Source organism: Bufo bufo, chromosome 3 (genome assembly GCF_905171765.1).
Source record: "Bufo bufo chromosome 3, aBufBuf1.1, whole genome shotgun sequence".
Taxonomy (NCBI): Eukaryota; Metazoa; Chordata; class Amphibia; order Anura; family Bufonidae; genus Bufo; species Bufo bufo.
In genome coordinates this window covers 414,507,628-414,529,257 of record NC_053391.1, presented here as the reverse complement: position 1 = coordinate 414,529,257, position 21,630 = coordinate 414,507,628, and the positions used below count along the sequence as shown (strand labels likewise).

Below are 21,630 nucleotides of genomic sequence, written 5' to 3'. Positions count from 1 at the left end.
ATATCTCTTTCTATTTCCTCAAGTAAAGGGAGGTAATTAAGGCGATACAGGAGTTTTATCTTATTGGTGACGTTTGTACCCAGATATTGAACACTTTCTGTTTGCCAGTCTAACTTAAATCTGGCTTGCAGCTTCTGCAAGGAGGAAGTTTGAATATTGATGGGTAGGGCTTGCGACTTTTTCTCATTGACTTTGTAAAAGGAGTATTTGCCAAATTGGCAAATAATCTCCATAACCGCAGGCACTGAATGTTCTGGGGAGCTGAGAGTCAATATTACATCATCTGCGTACAGTGAAAGTTTATGTGCTCTCCCGCCAATGTATACACCTTTTATTTGTTCAGAAAGGCGAATGTCCTGTGCTAAAGGCTCTATAGACATGATAAATATAAGAGGAGAGAGGGGGCAACCTTTTCAGGTACCATTGGTTGTTGTAAATATTGATGACAGGTTATCATTAACATACACACTTGCTGAGGGGTTGCTATATAGGGCCTTCCCCGCTCCCAGGAAGGGGCCGGAAATTCCCATTATCTGTAGCACGGAGAAGGCAAACGACCAGTTAATGCGGTCGAATGCCTTCTCGGCATCCAGAGTTATTAAAACCGCTGCTAGGCCTGATCTCTCAATATAGTCTACGATATTCATGACTCTTCTGGTATTGCCTATTATTTGTCTGCCTTTAAAGGGGTTGTCCGGTATCAAGATTTTTTTTTAAAACCAGTTAAATCACTATTAATAGCGGTTTGAAGGTCCCCCCAGATGTTTTTAGGTATTTTTACACTTCAGCAGGGCTCCTACAGTCCCCCACTGATTGTTTACCTCTCTGTTTGTGTGCGGTAACTTCCTGCCTCGATGCTTTCTGGGTCCCAGCGCAGCGCAGCATCGTGTTGTTTCGAGTGTGTGCCTGCTCCTCCGTGCAGCCACCCCCCCTAATTCATATGCCGCCTCCTGCTGCAACTATACCTCCACCTTAGTCACGCCCCTAAACGCCTCCTTCCTTGCTAAGAATGCGCCCTGCCCGGTGATGTCACCGGACCAGAGGGGCGTGGCTTAGTGCGGTCTGTTGCCGCCTAGCTACTGCCCCTCCATGCGCTTTGAATAATTAGAGGCTGACTGTGACATCACTGGGCTCCTTGCGAAGCGGAAGAAGAGGCTTCGCTATGCAGAAAGGGACCCGGTACGTCACTGGCGGTGATAGAAACTACACTTCCGGCTGAAAATTTGTGAAGTGAAAAAGGGCCATCAGAAATGTCTGGTAAGGGAAGGACAGGCATGAATGTAATATTTAGGGGACCATTGTACATGTACACCCATGACTCCAATCCCGGACAACCCCTTTAACAAAGCCTGATTGGTCACAGTCTATTAAAGTAGGTAAAATGGGGGCCAAACGGTTAGCCAGGACTTTAGCATATATTTTTAAGTGCGTGTTCAAGTAGCGAAATAGACCTAAAGTTTTGTGGGGTGTCTGGCGGTTTCCCTGGTTTTGGAATAGTCACTATAACTGCAGAAAGCATCTCTGCTGGAAAAGTGCCCTCAGAGAATCCCTTTTGTAGAGTTTTTTGCAGATAAGGGAGGAGGATTCCGTAAAAGGTTTTGTAGTAGCAATTCGACATACCGTCAGGTCCAGGGGCCTTTGTTTAGGAAGGGAGTCTATAACTTTCTGAATTTCTGGTTCCGTGAGCGGAGTGCTCAATATTTCTATTTGGTCGGCAGAGACTGTTGGAAGACTTTTTAAAAAGCTGTTGATATTTGTTGGGGAGTTGTGAGGAGATCCCTGGGATGGTTTTAAATTATAAAGGGAAGAGTAGTATTCCATGAAGCTATCTGCTATACCTTGGGGATCCATGATTTTAGAACCATCGTTAGGCGACTGTATGTATGGGATTCTAGACTTAGTCCTATGGGATTTCACGCGTTGTGCTAATAGTTTACTCACCTTGTTATTCTGTGAATAATATCTAGCTTTGACTTTTTGTAAATTCTGCTCGTATCTATATAGGAGGCAGTCTTAAAGTTGGAGTCTGAGATTCTTTAGGTGATCTGAATATAAAACAGTGGTTTTATTTTTACAGTGAAAGGAAACCACGGCACTCGTTTAGGTAGTTTTGAAAATTTAGATTTTCATTTCATTTCATTATTCATTTCATCATTTATCATATCATGTTTGTCAGCATCCAGGAATGAAATATGCACAAACTGGCCAACGTTTCGGTCCTAATATGGGACCTTGGTCACGGCCTTAGTCGTGTCTTGCATGTTGCCTGTGGGATGCGCTGGTTTTATTTTTACTCTCCAGGTCTACAATATTGGTCAGCAACTCTGAGATCCTTTTGTCTCTGGCTTTTTTGTCACATGTCCCAATTTAATAAAAACTCCCCTGATAAACGCCTTGTGGGCAGACAGAGTGTAAATGGGCAGGATACTGATCCCACATTATGTTGGAAGTACTCACAAAGTGCTGTTTCAAGGTTCGCTTTCTACGTTGAGTGTGCCATCAAAAAAGTATTATTGCGCCAAAGAGTGGGATGTGGGGGGGCATGGTTCTCTTGCAATGTTAATTTGATTACTGAATGATCTGACCATTTTATTAACCCTATAGTGGATTCTGAGACCCATGGGAGTAAGGACCTGGAGAGCAAGAACAAGTCTATATGGGAATATGAATGGTGTGCAGCTGAGAAAAAGGTGTAATCCCTTTCCTGTGGGTAATGAATACGCCACACATCAAACAGGTCCTCCGAATAGATCCAATGTTGGAGAGAGAGATTCATATGTCTGGAAGGAGATAAGGAATCTAGTTTAGGATTAGGGATTAAGTTAAAGTCGCCACAAAGTAGAGCTGTCCTTGCTTCACTTTATTAATTTTCCTAAAGAGTTTTTCCAGAAAACTTTTTTGATGAGAATTAGGAGCATATAGTGCCACAATTGTATAGTAAACATTATTGATGGAGCACACCTGGATTATATACCTGCACGCCTCATCCACAACGCTCGAGATGGGGTTGTATGCAATTGTATCTTTAAAGGCTAAAAGCACCCCTCTTAGTTTTTTAGCAAAATGAGTTTGAATAATAACTGGGAAATTGGGATGATGGATTCTATGACTATCCTTTACTAATATGTGGGTTTCTTGGGCGCATAATATGTCACATTTGAGGTCTAGGGCCTCTTTCCATAAGAAGGATCTCATCAGAGGACTGTTCAGACCTTTTACATTAAGTGAGATAATCTTAATAACCATTGAAAATAAGTAAAAAGCTTAACTTTACATAATCCAGCTTGTCAAAGGCAACAGGCATTGTACATGTGGAGACAATATTGTTTCTGTGGCATCCCTGGGGACCAACGTGCAGCTGAGAGAAAATGGGAAGGGACTGAAAAACAGAGCTAAAGCAAAAAAAAAAGACAAATATAACCAACATAAATAGTGAAACCAAAGCAGCACAAGTGGCTGCCGCAACATTTTGGGTAAAGTCAACCCCGTGCAGCCAAGGGACATCAAACTTTCCAAACTACTGGCTGTATCAGCTATGAACACCCAAATTGAAAAGACATACAGACTTCAATGTTTGGTACCTCTCCCCGTTTCCACCAGGCGCCATTCTTGGGGGAGATGTTGGGGTGCCAGGGCTTTGTCTTTTTGTTATTCCGCAATGTAAATGTTCCAGGAGGATAGTAGTGCTTTGCTCGAGTCCATCGAGTTGATAACAAGTATAGATCCATCTTTGTGGATTAGTAACTTAACTGGGAATCCCCATCGGTAAGCAATTTTATGATCTCGCAACGCTAGTGTGACAGGCACCAATTGGCGGCGTTGCTTCAATGTGATAGTGGAGAGGTCAGCGAACAACTTAATAGGTTGGAATGGAGCCGGGAGGGTTCCCCTCTTCCTGGACGCCTCCAGCAACTGTTCCTTTATATGAAAGAAATTGATCCTAGCCAAGACATCTCTGGGGACAGAGGCGGGACGATGGCTTGATCTAGGTACTGTACGAGCTCTGTTGATGATCATATCTTGAGCAGTAAGGGATGATAAAAGGGCCTGAAATATTAACCAGTGATACTGTTTGAGTTCCCCATTAAGAATTTCCTCAGGAATACCCCGGAATTTTATGTTGTTCCTGCAGGATCTGTCTTCAAGATCATTAAGCTTAGCCTTTATTTTCTCCATCTCTTCAGAGAGATCAGTGTGAGCATCTACAAGGTTATTATGAGAGGACGCAAATTCTCCCAACTTATTCTCAATATGGGACACCCTGGGGAGGAGGTCTTGAATAGTAGCCAGAATAGGGGATATCAAAGATTGCAAGTGAGCATGGAGGGATTTGCTTACTACTAATAGCATTTGTTTAAGCAAGGTCCCCGAAGCAGGTTGATTTGATGTCTGGAGTTGTTCCAGGTTTGGAGCCAAGTTAGGAGGTTTTGGGGAGCTAGAGTTTTCACTCACCCTCGAAGTAGAAGTGGGAGACTCCTGAAGCCGCGGTCTTTGCTTCTCCGGGCTGTTCATAGAAGATAAAGATGGTGCCTGCCACGTGGGTGATCTCGTTGCGGCGGTCTTTCCCTGCCCGTCCGGATGAGGTTTGTGTTGTTTAGAAGGCCTCTGCTGTTTCCCCTCAGTGGTCTTTGCTGTATTCAGAACCGTATCTTGCACTTTAGCCCGAGCGGCCGGTGGAGAGGCTGAGGACGCCAATGCATGGTGCGGCGGGGAGGCCGAGCCCTGAGATCCAGACAGGGACACCAGGGATGGAGGGCCCGATTCCTCTCTTTGTCTCTCCCGGTCAAAATAAAAGTCTAATTTACCCTGCTGCTGCCGGGTTCTCTTCCCCCTAGTCATCATACGGGGAGGTGATGAAATTCACCGCTTAAACTGCCTTAATGAAGCCTGGAGGCAGCTTTTAATGTCGCTGGGTGTTGGAGCTCTTGCTTCAAGCGGCCATTAGCCTCGGCTGCCAAGCCACGCCCCCACAACCATTGTTTTTTGTCCGCGTCCAATCCTTATTCTTTGCAGGTCAGCTGCAGACCCATTCACTTTAATAGGGACACAAAAGATTCTGAGAGCACACCATATGCTGTCCACATTGGTATGTCCGCTCCGCTCCCCCACCAAAAAATAAAAGAACATGTCCTATTCTTGTACGTATTACGGACAAGGATAGGACAGTTCTATAGATGGCTGGAGGTTCCCAGCCGGTATGCGTGTTTTGCAGATCCACAATTTGCGGACCGTAAAAACAGCTACGGTCATGTTCATGAGGCCTTATATGCAGCTTGTATTTACACTGTAACCCCTTCACTACCAGGAAAGGGAAAACATCATTGCATATAAAGTTCAACTCTAAAGGGGTTTTCCAGGCCCCTGATATTGATGAACTATTCTCAGCATAGATTATCAATATCTGATTGGCAGGGGTCCGACACTTGGCACCCCTGCTGATCAGCTGCCGCCAGAGTTAGCACTCTGACCAAAGCAGGAAGTACAGCTCTCTTTACATTGTAGTGGCTGTGCCTGGTTACCACAGCTCAGCCCCCATTCAGGTGCAGTAACCCAGCATGTCCACCACACTTTGACCAGAGATGTGCTTCCAGCTCCACTCAAAGTTTTACTTCCATCTCTGTCATCAGCAGGGAATAGCTGATTGGTGGGGGTGCTGGGTGTCACACCCCCACTGATTCGAAATTGATGACCTGTCCTGAGAATATCTATAGTGAATATCTGTCCGTTCACTTCCATGGAGCTGATGTAGACAGCACTCCATTGGTTCAATAGAAGTGAAACTAATAGTGGACTGACATTCACACGACTGCTCCATTCACAGAGGGACTCAAGGACCCCTCGTTCTCGGGATTAGTGTGTGGGGGGGTCCCAGCGGTCAGACTCCCTCAATCTGTTATCATCTATTCTCTGGGAGGTATAACCCCTCTAGTAGACAGCATCTGCCCTTTACTGTAAATTTTATAGACATATTATTACATATTTTATTTGATAAATGAAAACTAAGAATGCACAAGTACTATCTACTATGAGTTTAGAATTATTATTTTTTTCAGAATACAGTTGACAAAATATGTTGTGACAATTTAACAAAATATATTTTTCAGATTTACTGGAAAAATCCAGAGTTATTTTCCAGCAGCCAGGAGAACGAAGCTACCACGTCTTTTATCAGATAACCAGTGGGAAAATGAGTGAACTAGCAGGTGAGATGCAATTCAGAGCCGCAAAACAATACATTACACCACCATACCTATTTTATAGCATGTGACTAGAGCTCACCTGAAGTGCTATCTGTAAAAGGTTTAAAGAATTGAGAGCCTTTTAAACAGGCTGACTGACAGGCAATAACAGGGAATGAACCACAGGTTCCCAGTAATTGCCTGATCGTGAGTGGAGTTCATAGCTGCATTTTCATGCCACAGTGGTCTCCTTTGTATGGAGACGAGCAACTGTCATTGTGATCACTCATTCCCCTACAGATTCCTTGTGTCTGGGCAGAAGATTTCGGTTTACACTGCTCAGAAATGATGATGTTGGGTGCCATATGTTCACGTTCACATTGAGTGACGTTTACTCTTGGTGAACAGGAATTGCTCATTCATGAGGTGATTTATAAATTTACACAGGGCAATTATCGGGAATGGGAGTTTATGAGAATGTTCATGCCCAATAATCAGCCCGATAATCTATCCATGTGACAGGACCTTTAATACTGCTGCATAAATCATATATGATTTGAGGACACCAATCAGTTTTACCAGATTTAAACAGAAGCTGTCACAATAAAAATGCTATCCAATAGACTGGCATTATGGTTCAGAGCAGAAGAGCTGAGCAGATTAATACATATAGGTTTATGGGAAAAGATTCAGTAGAATTTGTAATTTATTGATTGAAATCTATGCTCGATATATCAGTCTACTCAGCTCTACTCAGCTCCTCCTGTTCTGCTACCTGCAGATCAGACACCATGTGATCACGGCTAATGTCCGCGATCAGCAGGAATGTCGATTGCATATATTTAACCCCTCAGATGCCGTGGTCAAATGTGATCATGGCATCTGAGAGACCAATAACCAGGAAGCGCGTGTTTCTCGGGCAGGAACGCCTTTCCCGTGCGGAGATCACAGTAGGCCTCCAGGGTTATTACTTGTATATTACAATTTAGGCCATCAGGTGGCAGCACTGAACTGTAATTAATCAGATGATTGCGTGTTGTGATCTACTTGAGGACCTAAAAAAAAGTAAAACATTTCTGAAAAATATTTAAAAAAAATAAATATAACAATTCAAATCACTCCCTTACCCAAAAGTCTAAATAAATAAACAAAAATAACATCATGGTCATCGCCGCGTGGGAAAATGCCCACATTATTAAAATATAATTTGCCATTTTTTTCATCACTTTACCTCCCAATATTTTTTAATAAAGAGTGATCAAAAACTCATACACACCCGAAAACGTTATTAGCAAAGACTACATATCGGCCCACCAAAAATCAGCCCTCATACATCTACGTAGACATAACTGTAAAACGTTATGGAGGATAGAATATGGCCATGAAAAAGGCAAATACATTTTTTCAAAAGTTTTTATTTTTTTCAGTATTCACCGTAATCGTACCGATTTGGAGAATGAAGAGCACAAATCAAAACAAAACCCATAAAACTGTGGCAGAATTGTTATTTTTTTCCAACTCCACACCATTTTGAATTTTTTTTCAAGCTTCCTCTACATTCTATGCAATATTAAATGGTGCAATTAGAAAGTGCAATTTGTTCCTAAAACAACAAGTCCTCACATGGCTATGTGAATGGAAAAATAAAAAAGTTATGCCTCCGGAAAGGCAGGGAGCGAAAAACAAAAACGCAATAACGGAAAAACGCTGCATCAGGAAAGGGTAAAAGCCAAGAATAACAAAATTATTGTCACTAAGAATGATTTATTCTCATGAGAATAGTTTGCTTAAAAAATTATAATAGTCAAAACTACTTTTCACATACGTATTAAAGGTTCTTAAAGGGGTCGGCCACTTTCTGGCTGCTGTTAACCAATGTATGTAAGATGACTACATGGCATCTACTAAAACAGCCTTGGCTGATGTTGTGTGTGATTTACAATATTTCATAAGCCGTGTGCCCTCGTTGGGCACATGTTTATGGCCGGTGATGGAGGCTTATGTGATGAGACACATCGCTCAATCTCCTGCATTCAAACTAATTGTACCTGCACAGTGCAGGTGCAGTCTACTTGAATGGAGATCGAGTGATTTCCCTGGTCACATGGTCCTCCATCACCAGCTGCTTTATAGACAACACTTCCATGTAGACACACAAAAGACTCTGCCCACAAGGAGACATACCTCATGAAATATAGCAAATGGTGCAAAATATCAACAAAGGCTATAATAGTAAGTGCAATTTAGTCACCTGACAAATATATTGATCACCAGTGGCCATCCCTTTAACGGCTCATGTATACAACTGTATGTATTTTGCAAACATGGACACTGGCCGTGTGCATGCCACATTTTCCTAATAGAACTGCCTATTTTTGTCCACAAAACGGACAAGAATATGACATGTTCTATAACTTGCAGTACGGCCGCACGAATGCAGACAGCACCCAGATGACATTCGTGTGCCGCCCGCATTTTCTGCGGACTCATAGAAATGAATGTGCCTGTATGCGATCCACAAAAAAAATGAGGATGAAACGAGGACCCAAAATACAGTTGTGTGCATCAACCCTAAGTATTTCAGTGCAGCCAAGGCTACAATGAAGGAGTACACACTAAAATGGTATGACTGTACCTTTATTATTGAATCTGAATACAGCTTGTTGCCAATACAGGCAGACTATGAATTTACAATGTGCATGTTCATAATGATAAAATACCAGTCAGTGGTCAAAGCTACTCTGCTTTCTCTATATACTTTGTGTAAGAAAGGGTTCATAGCTATAACCTAAAATAATTACAACCTAATACAAATATTATAATACACACCATAAGTTAGCATAGCACCAACCTGTTCAGCTATTCTGTTTTTGAACCTGGTATATGTGGTAGACATATCTAGACTTGACTTGAATAGTATAGGTGGCAGCATTTACCATTAACCATCGTGACATTGTCTGTTTTGTAGATATGCTCTTAGTGAGCACAAACCCCTACGATTTCCACTTTACCTCACAAGGAGTTGTTACAGTGGATAACTTAGATGATGGTGAAGAATTTGTTGCAACTGATGTAAGTACTGGCAGTCCAAATTATTGAACTTTATAAACGTTTGGTTATAAAATACAGAGTCTTGAATCTTCAAGCACTGTTTGAACTTTACGTGTACATTTCTACAGCAAGCTTTTGATATCTTGGGATTTATACCTGATGAGAAATTCGGAGCCTACAAATTGACAGGTGCCATAATGCATTTTGGAAACATGAAATTTAAACAGAAACAAAGGGAAGAACAAGCAGAGGCCGATGGCACTGAAAGTAAGTTCAGCATCTTGGAGAACATTAGTTTCAGCATACTGATGACCTATGCTCCGGATAGGCCATCGATATCAAAATAGTGGGGTCCAACTTCTGGCACCCCTGCTAATCATCTGTTTGAAGGGACACAGCTCATGGGAGAGATGTGGCCTCTTCCTTCTTTACATCTGTCCATTTACCTGCATGCCATCTATTCAGGAGCAGGCACAGCTCAAGAAGCAGAGGAGATAACGGCATATATTATCCATTAAACTTTTTTTTTATTTTTTATTGAACTAACAGCAAAAAGCAACATTTTGATGGTTGGATGTTTCTTAAGTATGCCTACATAAGATCCGGCCATTGTAAGGGGTCGGAACCTTGAGACTTGTAATACAGTCCTGATCAAAAGTTTAAGACCACTTGAAAAATGGCAAAAAATCATATTTAGCATGGCTGGATCTTAACAAGGTTCCAAGTAGAGCTTCAACATGCAACAAGAAGAAATGGGAGTGAGACAAAACATTTTTTGTGCATTCAATTTAATGAAAACAACGAATAAACTGAAATAGGCTGTTTTTCAGCTGATCAAAAGTTTAGGACCACACCTCCAAAAAAAAACTAAACCCCCCCAAAACAGAAATCCAACTTCCAAACATGAACTCAGTAATGAGTAGCTCCGCCGTTTTTGTTTATCACTTCCAAAATTCATTTCGGCATGCTTGATGCAAGCGTTTCCATAAGGTGAGTGGGAACATTTCTCCAAGTGGTGAAGACGGCCGCATGAAGGCCATCTACTGTCTGGAACTGTTGTCCATTTTTGTAAACTTCCCTTGCCATCCATCCCCAAAGGTTCTCAATTGGATTTGCCAATTCAGTCTCAGATGCCGTCTGATGGTTATGGGGCTGCAGTCAGGGCCCGTAAGGGCCTTAATTTGGGTCGTCCAGTGTCTTGACGGACAGCCAATTGGATCCTCTGGCTCAGTGCTGATGAAATTTTTTTGGGTCTTCCACTTGACTTTTTTGTTCCATAACCCTCAGGATCATTTAAGAAATTCCAAATGACTGTCTTACTGCGTCCCACCTCAGCAGCGATGGCGCGCTGGGAGAGACCCTATTTATGCAGTTCAACAACCCGACCACGTTCAAAAAGGGAGAGTTTTTTTGCCTTTGCCATCACAACGTGTGACTACCTGACAGAAAATGACAATGAATCCACATCTTTGCACAGATTTGGCCTTTTAAAGGCATGTGGTCCTAAACTTTGGATCAGCTGAAAAACAGCCTGTTTCAGTTTAATCGTTATTTTCTATTAATTGAATGCTCAAAAAATGTTTTTTTCTCACTCTCATTTCTTCTTGTTGCATGTTGAAGCTCTACTTGGAACCTTGTTAAGATCCTACAATGTAAAATAAGATTTTTTGCCATTTTTCAAGTGGTCTTAAACTTTTGATCAGGACTGTATTAGTTAATCTTTTATTTTTCAGTTTTAGTTACTTAAAGGGAGTCTCAACTAGAACTGCTTGAATCACACTGTAGCTCATATACACACTTCACAAATGGTACCTTTATTTCCCTTGTCTGCAGATGTGATGCTGAAAAATCAGCAATATGCTAATGAACTCACAAGTGGCAGGAGCATTTTCTATTGCTGCAAGGGCCCAGGCCCCACAGCGTTATGCGTCAATAACTTCTTCCCTGTCCTTCTGGAAGTCAGCCCAGTCACTGTCTCTGCTCCTGATATCATGTGCCTGCGCAGCGGGCCCAAGCATGCGCCGTACAATACCCTCTTCCAGTTATCCTATTTCACGTCAGCAATTCTGCATGCGCAGCCCAATCATTGATGCAGCTGCCCACGGTGGCTATTGTACGGAGCATACCTAGGCCCAGCGGTGAAACTGGCTGACCTGTTACATGTGCACTTGGCAGCTGAAGGCATCTGTGTTGGTCCCATGTTCATATGTGCCTGCATTGCTGAGAAAAATAAAGTTTTAATATATGCAAATGAGCCTCTAGGAGCAACAGGAGCGTTACTGTTAATCCTAGAGGCTCCACTTTCTCTGCAAATGCTGTGGCATCTCCCATTTTGATTAACAGGGCCAGGCAGTGAAAACATCACCCCTGGCGCTGTCAATCAAAGTGCAGAAGGCACAGTAGTTGCAGAGAGAGCAGAGGATCTAGGTGTAATGGCAACGCCCCCATTGCTCCTAGAGGCTCAGTTGCATATATTTAAAAATAATTTTTCTCAGCAACACGAGCACATAAGAACATGGGACCAACACAGATGCCTTCAGCTGCCAAGCGCACATGTAACAGGTCAGCCAGTTTCACAGGTACAAATCTGCTGACCGATGCCCTTTAAAGTTGTCTTCCCAGTAACAATACTTACCCATACAACACCCCATGAAAAAGGAGCAGTGATGCGTATATGTGACCATCACTCCATTCACTTCTATGGGATGCTGGAGAGAGTGTGAGCTATGATGTAGACAATGTTTTATTTTGGAGATAAATAGCAACATTTGTGTTCTTGTTGATAATAGTATTAAAATAGTGAACAATGCACGGTCTGTTTTTTTTATATTAGATACGGATAAGGCTGCATATTTGATGGGCATCAGCTCTTCCGAGTTGGTAAAGGGGCTGTTACATCCCAGAGTGAAAGTGGGCAATGAATATGTGACCAAAGGACAAACTGTATCACAGGTAAGAAATTTTACTACTCAAACATAGACATTTTTCCCTCGTATCCTCAGTTCACTAAGTCACTGTATTCTAAGGAAAGTAAAACATAACTTTATGTACAGGATCATCATAAAATGTATGAATAATGTAATATTCTTCCTAAAAATATTGTACAGCATTACAATGAACTTATGAGCTTGCTAAGTTGAACCAAATAATAAAGCTGTATGCATTAAGTTACCTCTAGTCCGTGGTTACAGGTAGTCAGAAAGTTATTATTTAATTCTCTAATTGGCCGTGTCTGGTTATGTTGTGTTTTTGGTTTATATCTACTTTAGTTTTGGTCCCCATAACGTGTGATTCCCAAAGTTTCTTCATTTTGCCTGTAATACCATCACAATACACTAGGCGACAAATAGACCCCCAACATCTCTTGCTAAATTGAAACAACTGATCAATATCAACATACCATGTCTGCACTCCAGTGGTAAGTCCTGCTTACCAAGCACAGCACTGTAAATTGTATAGTGGCTATGCTGGAAATTCACTTGAATGGGACTGAGCTGTGCCTAGGCCATGTGACCGATCAACATGACATCACTGGCCTAGGAAAAGCCTGTGGAGCTCATCGGAGTGCCGTGGCCTCTTCAAACAGCTGATCGTGGGGGTGCTGGTAGTTGGACACCCACCGATCAGATACCAAATGACCTATCCTGAGCTATATCATTTAACTAGGAGGGTTACCCACATACTTTTGGTAATAAAGCATTTACCAAGAACTGGTATCTCAAGTAAACCTTTCTCTAAGTTGATTTAAGTTATTACCTGGAAAAAGAGCTCAGATCTAGAAATAAGTAATCTTGTGTATATTTATTTCTATATTTACCAAAAGAAAATAAAAAGATATTATGTGCTGTATGTACTTTGCTGGATAAATATGGCATCCTTTACATTTTAAAAATCTTTCTCTCGAAGGTTGTTTATTCAGTTGGTGCATTGGCTAAAGGCACCTATGACCGAATGTTTAAGTGGCTTGTGGTCCGTATCAACAAAACACTGGCTACAAAATTACCCAGGCAGTTCTTCATTGGTGTGCTTGACATTGCAGGATTTGAAATTTTTGATGTAAGTCATGTATTCCAAGAAACTAATAAACTATACTGTGTTAGGCTATTTACCTATAATTGCCTTATTATGTTCATAGTAGTTTAGCATCCTGGAAAACCTTGCCTATGTGTTCTATCGTGGACTACTAAATGCTTGTGTGCTCTGGAATAAAGTTTTAAACACTTTGGGGACATTTACTAATCTATTTAAGCCACTTTTGTGGAGTATATAGATAGCAAATTTGGTCGAACACTGCATTTGTACTGTAAAATTTGCGACATTTTCCCCTTCGCGCCTCTGCATAAAGGGTGTAAACATTTGAAAGTAAGCCTAGGCAAGTTGGGCACCTCAAAGTTGGGCAAACACTAGGGCTCACTGCTCCCTGCTGGCATTACAAAGCACCCGCAACCTCCAACACCTCTCTATATTTAATTTTTTTATAGGCTCATCTTTTACCTCACTTCTGCTGGGTCTCAAACTTGGGACCAGGTACATGGAAGGCAGAAACACTAGCAGTGATCCATAGGCTACGTTGCTTTTCCTCCGCCTAACTATCAATTTTTTTTCTCCACCTACCTATCAGTACTATTTTTCATAGTCACAACATACTGGAAGTTTGGCATAAACAGTGGTGCTTAAAAGTTGGTGAACCCTTCATAATTTTCTATATTTCTGCATAAATTTGACCTAAAACTACATTATATTTTCACACAAATCCTAAAAGTAGATAAAGTTAACCAAATTAGGGCTCGTTCACACGACCGTGCCATTTTTTTGGTCAGCAAATTGCGGATCCGCAAAATACGGATGCCGCCCGTGTGCCTTCCACAATTTGCAGAACGGAAGAGGAGGCCCATTATAGAAATGCCTATTCTTGTCTGCAAAATGGACAAGAATAGGACATACCTCATAAATTTTGTGGGGCCACGGAACAGAGCAGTGAATGCGGACAGCACACGAAGTGCTGTCCGCATCTTTTGCCGACCCATTGAATGAATGGGACCTTTTATGGAACGTAAAATACGGCCCATATACGGAACGCAAAAAACGTTCATGTGAACGAGCCCTTAAACAAATAGGTCCAAAATATTAGACTTGCTCATTTATTTATTGAGGAAAATGATCCAATATTACATGTCTGTGAGTGACAAAATTATGTGAACCTTAGCAGATAATTTGAAGGTTATATTAAAATTTTCAATCAATGGGATGACAGCTGTGAATGGGAGACGTGTTTTATTTAAGGAGGTTGGCCCCTTTCCTATATTGATGACCTATGCTGACGATAGGTCATCAATATAGGAAACTGGCCAGCCCCTTTAAAGTCCTGACCTTAATCCAATAGAAATGCTGTGGACCTGAAGCAAGCAGTTCATGGGAAGAAACCCACCAACATAACAGAATTGAAGCTGTTTTATATGAAGGAATGGGCTATATTCCTCCAAGACGATGTATAGGACTAATCAACAATTACCAGAAACATTTAGTTGATTATTGATGCACAAGGGGGTCACACCACATACTGATAGCAAAGGTTCACATAATTTTGCCACTCACAAACGTGATATTGGATCATTTTTTTCAATAAATAAATGACCAAGTCTAATATTTTCGACTCAATTGTTTGATTTGTTATGTTTATATAGTGTACTTTTAGGACATTGAAAATTAGAGGTAAAATTTATGCAGAAATATAGAAATATAGAAAATTATAAAGTGTTCACAAACTTTCAAGAACCACTTTAGCGATATTTAGCTAGTACTTTATAGGATTAGAGTTGGAAAAAAGATCAAAAGTAAGAGCCACCTGATGGGATCCGCTGCTTCATTCAGCTCTATGGGACTACCAGAGATAGCCAAGCACAAGCACTTGGCTATCTTCGGCAGTACCATAGAGCTGAATGGAGTTGCAGCATGCATAAGTTGATGTAATAGAACAACCCATTTATTAAGAGAATTATTTATTTATTTGCTTGTTTATGAGGGCTGCTTTAAAATATGTTTTAAATATGTTTGTGTTATTAATGGATGGATTAATTATTATATTTGTTAATTAATCATGACTCACTTGCAGTAAATAAAGCTTTATGTTAAAGAGGTATTTCGGTTAGAAGCAATGACTACATTACCTATCCACTGGATAATGGATAACTTGTAAAACAGTGGGCATCTAACCGCTGACATCTTGCCATTTTCCAGAATGGGTGTCCCCTGGCTATTTGAATGGCATGGCAAGCATGCATATGTATTGTTGAATAAATCAAAGTCTGTGGGACTGTCAAAGATAGCCCAGTGCAGGGCATCAGCTATCTTCATCAGTCCTATAGACTTTGATTGGGGCAACAGCTTGCACTCTCGACTGTTACTCCATTCAAATAGGGGGCACAGGACACCTGTTTTGGCAATGGATGGGGATCCCAGCAGTCCAACCACCACGATCTAGCAGTCATCGCTTATCCAATGGATACGTGATAATTGTTCATAACCAGAATAAGATATCATTTGCCTATGGATCACTGAGTTATATTTCTATATTCACAAAAGTCTACAAACTATCCTCAATATAAGCATGTACCTACTTGTTTAATAGTATGGCTCACTTCAGCAGGATTCTGAAAGGTGATGTAAAAAATGAGAGGCTGTACAGATTGAAATTCAAAAACATTTTAATAGTTCGAATTATAAATGTATTCTTTTATCAGTATTACTCTCTCTCTCACTCTCTCTCTCTCTCTCACTCTCTCTCTCTCTCTATCTGTATATATATATATATATATATACAGTTTAACAGCTTTGAACAACTTTGCATCAATTTCACAAATGAAAAGCTGCAACAGTTTTTCAACCATCACATGTTTGTGTTAGAACAAGAGGAATATAAGAAAGAAGGCATTGACTGGGAGTTCATTGACTTTGGCCTTGACTTGCAGGCCTGCATTGACCTGATTGAAAAGGTAATTATAGTGGTTTATAATATACTTTATATTAATTCTATGGAATTATTTTGTATTAATCCATTTCTTATCTTTTATGTAATAGCCTATGGGGATTATGTCAATCCTTGAAGAGGAGTGTATGTTTCCTAAGGCTACAGACTTGACATTTAAATCTAAGCTTTATGATAACCATCTTGGAAAATCACCTAATTTTCAAAAGCCAAGACCTGACAAGAAGAGAAAATATGAGGCTCATTTTGAGCTTGTACATTACGCTGGAGTGGTAAGTAACCCTACAATAGTCTACATGAATATCCATATATGTACTGATATCATAGCATCATATACAGTATATACATAATATTTTTATTTTTCACCTGTAGGTTCCATATAACATTATGGGTTGGCTGGAAAAAAATAAGGATCCACTAAATGAAACTGTGGTACAGCTCTTCCAAAAGTCATCAAACAAACTTCTGGCTTGTCTCTTTGAAAGCTATATCAGCTCAGACAGTGGTTAGTACCATGATACACGTGTACCAGCTACAATAGTTAGAATAGTAACATAGTTTATAAAGCTGAAAAAGACATCTTTCCATCCAGTTCAGCCTGTTATCCTGCAAGTTGATCCAGAAGAAGGCAAAAAATCCTTGTGAGATAAAAGCCAATTTTCCTCATTTTAGGGGAAGAAATTCCTTCCCGACTCCAATGAGGCAATCAGAATAACTCCCTGGATCAATGACCCCTCTCTAGTAGCTATAGCCTGTAATATTATTACACTCCAGAAATACATCCAGGCCCCTCTTGAATTCCTTTATTGTACTCACCATCACCACCTCCTCAGGCAGAGAGTTCCATAGTCTCACTGCTCTTACCGTAAAGAATCCTTTTCTATGTTTGTGTACAAACCTTCTTTCCTCCAAATGCAGAGGATGTCCCCTTGTCACAGTCACAGTCCTGGGGATAAATAGATGATATGATAGATCTCTGTACTGAACCCTGATATATTTATACATAGTTATTAGATCTCCCCTCAGTCGTCTAAAGTGAATAACCCTAATTTTAATAATCTTTCAGGGTACTGTAGTCCACACATTCCAGTTATTACTTTAGTTGCCCTCCTCTGAACCCTCCTCAGCTCTGCTATGTCTGTCTTGTTCAAAGGAGCCCAGAACTGCACGCAGTACTCCATGTGTGGTCTGACTAGTGATTTGTAAAGTTCTCATCACGGGCATTTATTCCCCATTTTGATGCAACCCATTATCTTATTGGCCTTGGCAGCAGCTGCCTGACACTGGTTTCTACAGCTTAGTTTGCAGTTCACTAAAATTCCTAAGTCCTTTTCCATGTCAGTGTTACCAAGTGTTTTACCATTTAGTATGTATGGGTGACTTGCATTATTCCTTCCCATGTGCATAACCTTACATTTGTCAGTGTTAAACCTCATCTGCCACTTCTCTGCCCAAGCGTCCAGTCTATCCAGATCCCTCTGTAGTAGTATACTGTCCTCTTCAGTGTTAATTACTTTACACAGTTTAGTGTCATCTGCGAAAATTTATATTTTACTGTACAAGCCTTCTACAAGGTCATTAATAATTGAAGAGAATAGGGCCTTATACTGACCCCCTGAGGTACCCCACTAGTGACAGTGACCCAATCTATAATCACCCTCTGTTTTCTATCACTCAGTTACTTACCCACATACACACATTTTACCATTTTGTAATAAAAAGCCCTACATTATTAACCGTTTGTCTACATAGACAGAAGTGGGGATACATAAATTATCCTTATCCGTAAGAAAGCACTGCAAATTACGCAATAATTCAAGTTTTTTATAATATTACCTTTTCTGCTCCATCCTGTTTAGAATTTATTTCTTATGTGAATGTCATTATACAACATAGTCCTCTTGTAATGCTGGACATGTAAATTGAGCATGAGTGTACACTGGACTTTAGAAGGATAGAATCAGATTACATTTACTAACTAACTTCACCCTAGAGCAGTGGTGGCGAACCTATGGCACGGGTGCCAGAGGCGGCAGTTAGAGCCCTCTCTGTGGGCACCCGCACCCTGGAAAAAGTCTGTGGTGTACCAATATGCCTTAGACTTTACCTGCCATCCATCAGCTAAGGACGTGCTATGACCAGCACTGGCAGGCTATTATAGCTAAATGATAAAGTACATGGAAGACATTCTATATTGGACTGTAGTATTCAGGATAAATTGCCATGTTGGCACTTTGCGATAAATACGTGGATTTTGGGTTGCAGTTTGGGCACTCAGTCTCTAAAAGGTTCACCATCACTACATGCATGCAACCTAATACATCAGAAGGCAGTAATGTTATGTATCCAGAACTACTGTCTGTATATGACTGAGTTTTTAGAAAGAGAGCCAAGCAGACATATGTATATAAAGTGAAATTACAAAGTCTTCACACTAGTCTCATGGCTTCTGTTTGTAACAGGTACTTTGACAGGTTTGTGTCATGATAGATTCCAATGGTGACCATCTGAATACACTGATTTATAACTGTCTAATGAGAATACTGTTCAATTTTGGGGGTTATCCAGGGTCACCTAAAGATTCAGAAATAATTACCTAATGTTTAAAGCTGCAGATTAGAATAGCATAAATCCGACCGGATCTGGATGGATAAACGATTACTGTGGCCTACCACATTGTGAAAATATTTCAAAGGATTTTTATATTAGTAAGGAGTCATAAAATGTGTCTGTAGAACTCCAGGAGTTCTGAGTTTTTGCCTGACTTCATGCACTACTTCCATTATAGAGAAAGGAAACCTTTTGATTTGGAGTAAGTCAGGGTTCCATTAAAGTTGTTATCATTTTTACATCAAGAATATATGCTGTGCTATTCAAAAGTGGCGGAAACCCTAAAGGAACCATCAGTGGAGTCTCTAAATGCAGATGTGAACAAAGCGTAAAATAATAAAAATATCTCCATTAAGAACTATAACAATAGTAAATAAAAAAAGGTACTGACATTTATTTTCTTTCTTAACCTATTTCTGTAGCTGTCTGGTGTATTTCTAACAAACACTTATCTCTTCCTTTTTATCTAGCATTGTATTTATAATATTGCATTTATTGTATATTTGTGTGTCCAATGAAAAAATGAAAAATATATAGATTGTCAAAGGTTGGAATTATGCAGTAGGGACAGACTGGAGTTATGTTAGTTTTTTTAATCGTTCACTGTTGTTTCCAATATTGGTTTGATTCACAGCTGACCAAGGTGGAGAAAAGAAGCGCAAGAAGGGAGCTTCATTCCAAACTGTGTCCTCTATGCACAAAGTAAAGTTGTTTTTTTTACTTTAATAGCTTTATGTACAAAATAGTTTTAACTGACAAAATTGCCTTGAGTGGTTCATCTTTTATGAGCTTTGGTGGTACTGAATAATGATAGATATACCAGCTCTACCAGCTGTAACATTTGGAATTTATTTTCATTTATATTCTTTTAACATTTTTGGATATCCATGTTGCAACCAATAATACTGCAATTACAGTAAGTTTGTACTATAGGGATAGTGATTTGTGAGGAAAAAAATGAAAATGATGCACCCCACTCAGCACAACGGTTTTTGTCTAGCCGATTCTAGGCATATTTGCTGGGTAGTGACCGGATCTCCGCCGGACATTCTGGTACCATCCGGCAATGCCGGATCCAGAGAGCTGTCCCTGCCAGAATAGCCTACCGAATTTCTTACGGCTAGTGTGAACTTGGCCTAATACTATCCTGGTACCCTCAATTCTGGAGATCTTGGAGGTTTTCTGATGGCAGCCTCTATCTTCATGGCACCATGGATCTCCATAATAGAGGGGACCAGGCAAGTAGAACTTTGGGGTTTAGTGAGCATCTTCCCGCTACACAAAGATGTTTTTTCAGCTTTCCCAAGAGGGTAACTATAAGGGCTTTCTCCATTTAGACAATTCTTCATTGTTATGTGTAATATTTCTTATTACAAAGTCATAAACAGTATCCCTGATAGCCACTAGTTTATTTTTCATTAGTATACATTATTTTTATTTCAGGAAAATCTGAACAAATTAATGACCAATCTCAAATCAACAGCACCACATTTTGTACGCTGCATCATTCCCAATGAAACCAAGACTCCAGGTAATCTTCCCTATCAGTCCAAAGCCTTGCATCTATATGTTAGATCATGCTTTGGAGGTGTTACTACCCACTGTTTTCCTATGTTAGGTGCTATGGACCCCTTCCTGGTCCTTCATCAGCTCCGTTGCAATGGTGTCTTAGAGGGAATACGTATTTGCCGCAAAGGATTTCCAAACAGGGTTTTGTATGCTGACTTCAAACAGAGGTACATTATCAGCCATAATCCTTATATTAACCAGTTAACTGCCAATAACCAACATAGACATAGATCCTTCAGATTATTATGATACATAATGTTATATACTTACATGTCATATATAAAACCCTATAGAAGTAGCGCCCAACTTGTTTAATTTTAACAGCACAAAGCAAATCACAAAAGTAGCAAAACCATTACCTAAGTTACCATAAGAGCAAGACAATTATATAAGTTACTAAACTTTGTAGAAAACTAACATTCTTTTATTAAACTTAATCTAGTAGTTCACCATTCATGGGAACTTCACCTAAGGCGGCTTCCTTTGTCTGACAGCAAAGGGGCAGCGTTTGACAGATATACAGTCCATTTTGAGGAAAAGAGAGATGCTAATGTTTGCCCCAGATTGCATAAAGGCTAGTGATATCCCTTATTTAATCATAACTAATCTAATTCACTGATTTGTTTTGGAAGGTATCGTATTCTGAATCCTAATGCCATCCCTGAGGACAAATTTGTGGACAGCAGGAAAGCCTCCGAAAAACTTTTGGGCACTTTGGACATTGATCACACTCAGTATCGATTTGGGCATACAAAGGTTATTAATATTTGAATTTATAAACATTATGGCTAACAATTTATACAATTACCATTTTTGTTAGAGATTTTCAAAAAATCTATGTATTACAACACATAAATTTTTTGAAAAAATGTGGTCAAGTGTAGAGGGTGGCCCATGTCCCTCAGGTGTCATGGATCACCAGCAATATAGTTATATTCAGAAAGAGGAACAGCACTCCAAATTAATTACAAAGCAAATAGACTTAGGCCTCTTTCACACGGGCATCGAGTGTGAGGGCCGGATAAGATGCGGGTGCGTCGCGGGAAAATGCACGATTTTTCCACGCGAGTGCAAAGCGTTTTAATGCGTTTTGCACGCGCGCGAGAAAAGTCGGCATGTTTGGTACCCAGACCCGAACCCGGATTTCTTAACAGAAGTTTGGGTTTGGGTTAGGTGTTGTGTAGATTTTATTATTTTCCCTTATAACATGGTTATAAGGGAAAATAATAGCATTCT

General features: G+C 40.3%; 1 protein-coding gene across 2 annotated transcripts in view; it reads left to right on the top strand.

Annotated features, from left to right (window-relative positions):
* MYH15 (myosin heavy chain 15) overlaps positions 1-21,630 on the top strand; it is a 60,959-nt gene that overhangs the window by 13,152 nt on the left and 26,177 nt on the right. For both annotated transcript variants that reach the window (XM_040424911.1, XM_040424912.1), the window contains 12 exons: positions 6,105-6,203; positions 9,148-9,251; positions 9,359-9,497; positions 12,064-12,182; positions 13,137-13,286; positions 16,052-16,222; positions 16,308-16,487; positions 16,588-16,720; positions 19,460-19,527; positions 20,269-20,356; positions 20,444-20,561; positions 21,027-21,150. In XM_040424911.1, coding sequence (XP_040280845.1) covers positions 6,105-6,203; positions 9,148-9,251; positions 9,359-9,497; positions 12,064-12,182; positions 13,137-13,286; positions 16,052-16,222; positions 16,308-16,487; positions 16,588-16,720; positions 19,460-19,527; positions 20,269-20,356; positions 20,444-20,561; positions 21,027-21,150 — 1,493 coding nt within the window. The remainder of the gene's footprint in view (positions 1-6,104; positions 6,204-9,147; positions 9,252-9,358; positions 9,498-12,063; positions 12,183-13,136; positions 13,287-16,051; positions 16,223-16,307; positions 16,488-16,587; positions 16,721-19,459; positions 19,528-20,268; positions 20,357-20,443; positions 20,562-21,026; positions 21,151-21,630) is intronic.